Source organism: Lactuca serriola, chromosome 6 (genome assembly GCF_051521515.1).
Source record: "Lactuca serriola cultivar US96UC23 chromosome 6, Lser_US96UC23_V15, whole genome shotgun sequence".
NCBI lineage: Eukaryota > Viridiplantae > Streptophyta > Magnoliopsida > Asterales > Asteraceae > Lactuca > Lactuca serriola.
Window position 1 is genome coordinate 42,482,748 of NC_136413.1, and position 7,265 is coordinate 42,490,012.

Consider the following 7,265-nt stretch of genomic DNA (forward strand, 5'->3'; position numbering starts at 1 on the left):
AAGTGCGAGTTTTGGTTATAAGAGGTTCGGTTCCTTAGACATCTCGTTAACCAGGATAGGATATGGGTTGATCCGGCCAAGATTGAGGTTGTGATGCAGTGGGAGGTTCCGAAATCTCCTCGGATATCAGGAGTTTCTTGGGTTTGGTAGGGTACTATCGGAGATTCATTCAGGATTTCTCCATGATTGCAGCACCCCTCACTCGTCTGATGAGGAAGGGGTGGATTTCTAATGGGGCCTCGAGCAGCAGACAACATTTGAGACCCTTCGGCAGAGGCTATGTGAGGCCCCGATTTTGACCCTTCCTAAGGGAATTGAGGATTTTGTAGTTTTCTGTGATGCATCCATCACTGGTTTGGGGGTTGTCCTCATGCAGAGAGGATGGGTGATAGCTTATGCTTAGCGACAGCTAAAGCCACACGAGATGAGATATCCCATGCATGATTTGGAGTTGGGGGATGTAGTTTTTGCCCTCAAGATATGGAGGCATTATCTTTATGGGGTCCGTTGTACTGTGTACACAAATCACAAGAGTTTGAGACATATTATGGATCACCCAAACCTGAACATGAGACAGCGCAGATGGCTAGACGTAGTCAACGATTATGATTGCGAGATCATTTACTATCCGGGTAAAGCGAATGTGGTGGCGGGTGATTTAAGCCACAAGTCGGTTGGGTCTTCAGGTAAGGCATCGTGTATGATGATATCAGTGGATTCTTCACTTTTGGGATTGATTAGGAAGGCTCAGGCCGAGGGTGTTCGGGAAGAGAACTAGATGATAAAGAGGATCAGGGGTGAGATCGCCATATTTATTCCGCATAGTCGTGGATTGTTGACTCGTTGTGGTCGGGTATGGGTTCATATGCCTGGTGGGGTCAAACAGATCTTGTTGGAGGAGGCTCATAAGTCTCGTTTTTTCTATCCATCCGGGGGCCACCAAGATGTATCAGGATCTGAGATTGAGCTATTGGTGGCGTTCCAATCAGACTGAAGGTTTTGTATGCATGATGTTTATTGTTATTATGTTGGTTATGTATTGAGTTGGTAATTTGGGGGAAACGCACTAAGTTTTGGGCTTACAATTTTGGATTATATTTCAAGTAACTCAGATGATCACAGGAAGTCAAATGTTTGATCGTGCACCTCCTCATGTTTTGTTTGTTATTTTGGGAAACTCTGATAATTGACATGTTTTGGAAAACAATTTTTGTAAACCAGCGATGATTTGGGATTATTTTAACAGTTTGAAATTTTTGTAAAATTTTTGGATGTTACAAAGTTAATACATAAGAATATGCTCAAAATAAAGTTTCAAAGAAACAAACCATTTTCCAAAACTCTTTTTAAAATCCATTTTATAAAAGGATAAATATACATACAATAATCACATAGTATAATCATATGATATCTAAATAAGTAAAATTTAAGCAAACAAAATATAATAAGGAAATGTACTATTTGATAATGGATTCGCCTTAACTTGTTTAAATGCACCCCTTCATTTACAATGTTTTTAGGATGTTTAGTTGTACCTAAGGATGAGCACCACTTGACTACTTATTAACTAATTACATTTAACCATCATAAACAAAGTTATCGACCTTAAGCATCTCATTTAACCCTTGTATACAGTCCCTAGGATCATGGAAAAGGAATGGAAGCAATTGGAGTTGACTTGGACATTAAAAAAGTCCAGTTTTCCTTGGTAAACGTTTAGTGGGTTAAGTGGATTTTCCTAACAATGAAGTCTATAATAGTTTATTATGGTTTAAGTTCAAATGAGAACTTAAATATGGGTAAAAACCTAAGAACTTTTTTCTTGATAAAAAATTTCAAATAAAACACCACAAATGTGCATATACACAAGCATTTAGAGTATCCATGAAAAAAATATAATGTGCATATGTTCATATTTTTCGTCAAATTATATGTATAGATGAACATGGAAAATGTTTATATATACACAATCCAAAAAACATTTTTTTGATTTTTTTTTCAAACGAATTTTTAACAAAGAACCTAGGTTCTCACAATTTTTAAGTTTCATTCTATCTTGACTCTTATTATCGTGGGATAACCTACTGCATAATTAACTAGGAGCATAGTAAGTTGGAAATATATATAAGACATTCAATACTAATGGAACATAGTAATTTCAAAAAAAATGTAAGACTATACGGTGCGCCTCTTACCGCATACCGCGGTATACAGTATACACTGCACCGAGAGGCAAAACAGATATGCGGTAAAGGTTATGTGTTGTATGGATTTGTCACACAGGAAAAAAAATACATTCATTTACATGTTGTATTTCATGCATAAAATATGTTTTATGGTGGATGTGGTAATGTGTGGTATGACACCCATTAGTTTTGTTAGATATGATAAAAAATGACATGACATTTAAAAAATATGATGAGTGTTGTATCACACCCTCAAAATTAAACTTTGTTATATGGACAAAATATGTTTACCAACACTAAAATCCAAGTGTACTCTGTCAAAGGTGCATAAACAAAGAAGAGGCGAAATGTAGCCGTTATTCAAGTTGCAAATAGGATCCCTTCACACCAGGTCAAAGTCTACATGAAAACAATTTTTATTTCATGTTGATTTTGTTTAATAATATAATGAACCAGTGAGAATTGTTTTGGCTAAAATAGTAATTTCATGCTATAATTATTTGCATAATAAGAAACTACTATAATGAGAAAAAATTAATATAATCTTTTGAATAAAGCAAATTAAAAGGTTTAAAGACTTCATTTTAACCACGGTTCAATAATATTTGAACTAAAAAGTTCAATCCATTCTTTTGTTGATAGATCAATCAGTGTTTACATCCTATATATATATATATATATATATATATATATATATATATATATATATATATATATAGACTTAGGTTCAAATGTTTTCACTATCTATTGTGTGCATGATTAATTTTGGACCAATCATTTTAGTTATTTTAAGAAAGTAATTGATGCATATTAAATGTTGTAGATGTAATTAATATCCATTATATCTTCAACATGTAATATGCATTAACTACTTTCTTAAAATAACTAAAATGATTGGTCCAGAATCAATCATACATGCACACAATAGATAGTGAAAACAAAATAACCTAACTATATATATATATATATATATATATATATATATATATATATATATATATATATATATATACTAGATGTGTGTCCACACAGGTCAGTATACGATAAATAACTCTTTTGACGAATAGGTTTTTTTACAGAAAATAATTATTATATTTTATTATAATTTATTATGTAATAAAAAATTACCACTTTTAATTATAAAAATTATGTTTAGAATTTATATTTATATTGTCTGTTTTTATATTTGATGTAAATTAATTATTATTGGTGTTTAGTTTAAAAAATAAATAAAATTATATAGATGAATTTAATATTTTAAAATTATCATTTTGCTACAAATTAAATTTTTAATAATCTTCCTTAACTAAGACTTCAAAATTTTGGTAAGTATTAATTATTTTGTTTCTAAGAAAATATTCTAATATTTTATTGTTCGTAAAAATAAATATGTATAATATTCAAAAATTATATGTTTTAACATATTTCAATGTAAAATATGTTAGCAATATTATTTTAGAATATTATGCCCAAATGAACCTAACATATATTATAAAAGATATTATGCATATCTTGAATATTAAGATGTATAAGATACAAAAAAACAAAAAAAAAATTATACAAATCAATTATGTATAACAAAATCATTATTAATTTTTAAAGTTTTGAAGTCTTGAATTAAGAAATGTTATTACAAATTTAATTTCGAGCAAAATGATAATTTTATAATATTAAATTCATCTATATAAATTTATTTATATTTCTTAAACCAACACCAATAATAACTAATTTACATCAAATATAAAAACAGACAATATAAATATAAATTTTATATATTTTTTAATTAAAAATGATATTTTTTATTACATGATAACTAATAATAAAATCTAATAATTATTACGGTAAAAATATATTTTTTTTATTTACTAATAAATATTATTATCATTATTATTATTATTATGAAAGTGATGATGGGCTTCTAAGTCGATTAGTTGGGCTCGTGACAGGTCAGTGCGTGGTAAGAGAATGGGCATCGTGGATTCGTGGTCCTCTCTTATAACAATATTTTCTATGGAATTTATTTATTTTTTTGGAAATTAAATAACCAAAAATAAGTTCAAAGATTCCGTCGTATATTTCTAGCCATAATTTACCAATATCATATTTCTAATTTATATTCAATTTTCATGATCCCACACGTGTTCCAGTTGACGTCAACTTTTCCATTGTATTCAGGTAAAAGAATAACTTCTTATTTAATACATTATAGAAAGAAAACAAGAAACTATGTATAAATAATAATAATATACGATTTTTAATTAATAATTTCCTTATAATTTATACAAATCCCAATATATAAGGCAGCTAACTGGTTTCTTTTCGATATTTTAGAAGTCCATATAAAAAAATGGTAAGTAATGCAGTAAAGGTTCCATTATATACAAATATATTTGGTAAGAAATTAATCCATAACGTATTTTTTTGTTATTAAGTATACTATATACTTCGTAATAAACTTGAACAATTATTATGTATTATTTAATTAACTAAATAAAATTGTCATGATAATGAATACATTGATTACAATTCTTGGATTCGTAAACCTTTTTACAAAATTTATATTATATATGATTAATTAATCCAACTAGATAGGAAAAAAAGATTAAAAAATATATATATTTAGAAATAAGACAAACTAAAAATAAAAATGAAAACAAAAGATTGACCGATTAATCACAATTAAAAGTTTACACAAGTCAAACTCATACAAGAATCCGATCCCATGTTCTTGCTGGTTCTGATTTACACCTGCTCAGAATCAATGGCGCAGCTTTGATTGCTTTCAATTCTTCAACCTCATTGCTTTTGTTACATGTACTTTCTTCATTCATTTCTCCATTTTCATTCCCAATAACTTCTTCTTCTCCTTCTTCTCCTTCTTCAATACTCAAATTTTTAATTTTTTCTTTAACTTCTTCCTCCCCTGTTTCTCCGCCTGTTGATTCCCATAATTTACCTGCTAATGAAGAAGATCTGTAGGGAGCAGATCTGCATCTTGTCAACAGAAATGCATTTCGGGGTGGTGATCGTGAAATCAAGCCCTGATTATCAGCTTCTAGAGTCAAATCTTCAACTTCTTTTTCTTCTTCGTCGTCATCGCCATTGTCGCCGGAGACGTTTCGGGGAGCAGATGTCGGAGAAGCATCAATCACCGGTGAATCATGTAAATCCCTGGATGTTTTGCAATACCCACATCGGAAACACGAGACCCATTTGCTCCAAAGGCTTCTACACGATTTTGGTCTGAGTTTTCTTAGGCAACGGCAAAGGCGGTTACTTGGGTGGTGGCGGCGGTGGAAGGAGGTGGTGGTGGTGGTGGCGATGGTGGTTTTCTTGTTTTTCTTGGAGCGTCTGACACGGACTTGGCCGATGCACGTGACTTTAGGGGAAGATGGTTCTTGTGTGGTCTCGATAACTGTGTTTTTCTTCCATCTGAACATGGGGCTCGCACGTGATCTTCTTCCTCTGTTACTGCTCTTGCTTCCCACGTTGCTTCTTAAGAACCTCATCAATGGCGGAGGGAACTTCTCTGTTCTTCCAGGGCTTGATATGGGTTTCGTTGGTTTCTTCATCTTCTCTGTTCTTCAAATGAATCACATTCACAACTCCAAAAATCCCGCACTGTTTTTCACATAACGAAGATCAAAACCCAAACAGAAACACACACAAACGGTGGGATTCAAACAAGAACACACAGACTGAGACTGTGTGTGCTTGTTGAATTTCGAACTGAAGCTCTGTTTCGATTTCTCTCTCTAGCTTCATCAATGGAGTTTTTGAAGGTTTAGAGAGAGGGGAAGAGACTAGAGAGAGTATAATGCTTGGATGGTGGTTAATATAGGCTAGTGTTTTTACAAGAAATGTAAACCTAATATAATAATAATCGACGTACAACTTTTGATGCTTGTAGTACAATTGGATACAGCAATGTTGCGTCAGTAACATGGGTTTACCTTAACATATGCCGTTTTCACCATAACATCCTCAAAATTGGTGACAATATGAAAACCCTTATCAACATTTGGATTCAACATATCAATTCTTATTTACTTTATTAAAGAAAACCGATAACAATTTTAAAATTATAAAAATATAAAGGAAAGATCAATTAAAAAATTGTTCAACAATAACCCAATGTCTGTGAACAAGCTAATGTCTGAGATCCTTCTTCCATGAAGTCTCGAAGAGATGTGATTTAATGTTAAAGGTTACGAGATAAAAACATAGTTAATGTCTAAGATTCTATATGTATAATGTCAAATAAATTTAGTCTTGTCAGACATTGAAAAATACTTGCAGCAAAATAGACTTAAATGTTAAAATAACGATTTACTTACAAAATTGTTCTAGTATACCGGTAAAATAAACAAATCATTAGACTTTGTGACAATAGCCTTGAATTTTATTTATTTATTTATTTATTTTTTAAAAACATACTAAATCTTGTGAAACAACCTTGAGATTGAATGTAAATAGAGGGGTTTGATCCTCACAATCGAATAATTTCATTTTAGTATTTATTACTAAGTTTATGTTCCTAGTTTGAAAAAAAAAATCATTTCAGGAAAACCAATGGAATGTTGGATCTTGTATACACTAATATGTGGACCCTTCAGATCCGTCACAAGCGACGGAAAAAACTACTACGTCATATTTAAAGATAGTTTCAGTAGATGTGATTTTGTTTATATGATTAAGCATAAGTCTGACACTTTGAAAAGTTTTAAGTATTAGAACAAAGTAGGGAATCAATTGGGCATGAAGATAAAAGGGTTTTTGATCCGAAAGGAAAGGAGAATGACTTAGTATCTAATTCATTGATCATCATAGAGATTGTGGAATAGTTTCCTAATTACCTTCTCTAAGAAAATGTAATGGTGTTGTTAAAAAGAGAATCATATGCTATATGGTTCGATCTATGATGAGTCGTCTTTTGCTACCAATTACATTTTTGGGGAATATACACTTGACATAGTACAACATGTTTTGAAACTTGTAATCGACTAAGTGGGTTTGCAGACACCTCATGAAACGTAGACTTGGAAAGTTCCCTCACATTTATTTTTGGTGTTGTTAAGC

General features: G+C 31.3%; 1 protein-coding gene across 1 annotated transcript; it reads right to left on the reverse strand.

Annotated features, from left to right (window-relative positions):
- Positions 1 to 4,775: 4,775 nt before the first annotated feature.
- On the reverse strand, positions 4,776 to 6,027 carry LOC145059181 (uncharacterized). Its single transcript, XM_079007044.1, has one exon. It carries the CDS (start codon positions 5,756 to 5,758, stop codon positions 4,889 to 4,891), a length of 870 nt encoding a protein of 289 aa, XP_078863170.1. The 5' UTR covers positions 5,759 to 6,027; the 3' UTR covers positions 4,776 to 4,888.
- Between the last annotated feature and the right edge of the window lie 1,238 nt (positions 6,028 to 7,265).

Excerpts from the sequence above, each read along its gene's own strand:
- LOC145059181 (XM_079007044.1), bottom strand. The coding sequence starts at position 5,758 with ATGAAGAAACCAACGAAACCCATATCAAGCCCTGGAAGAACAGAGAAG.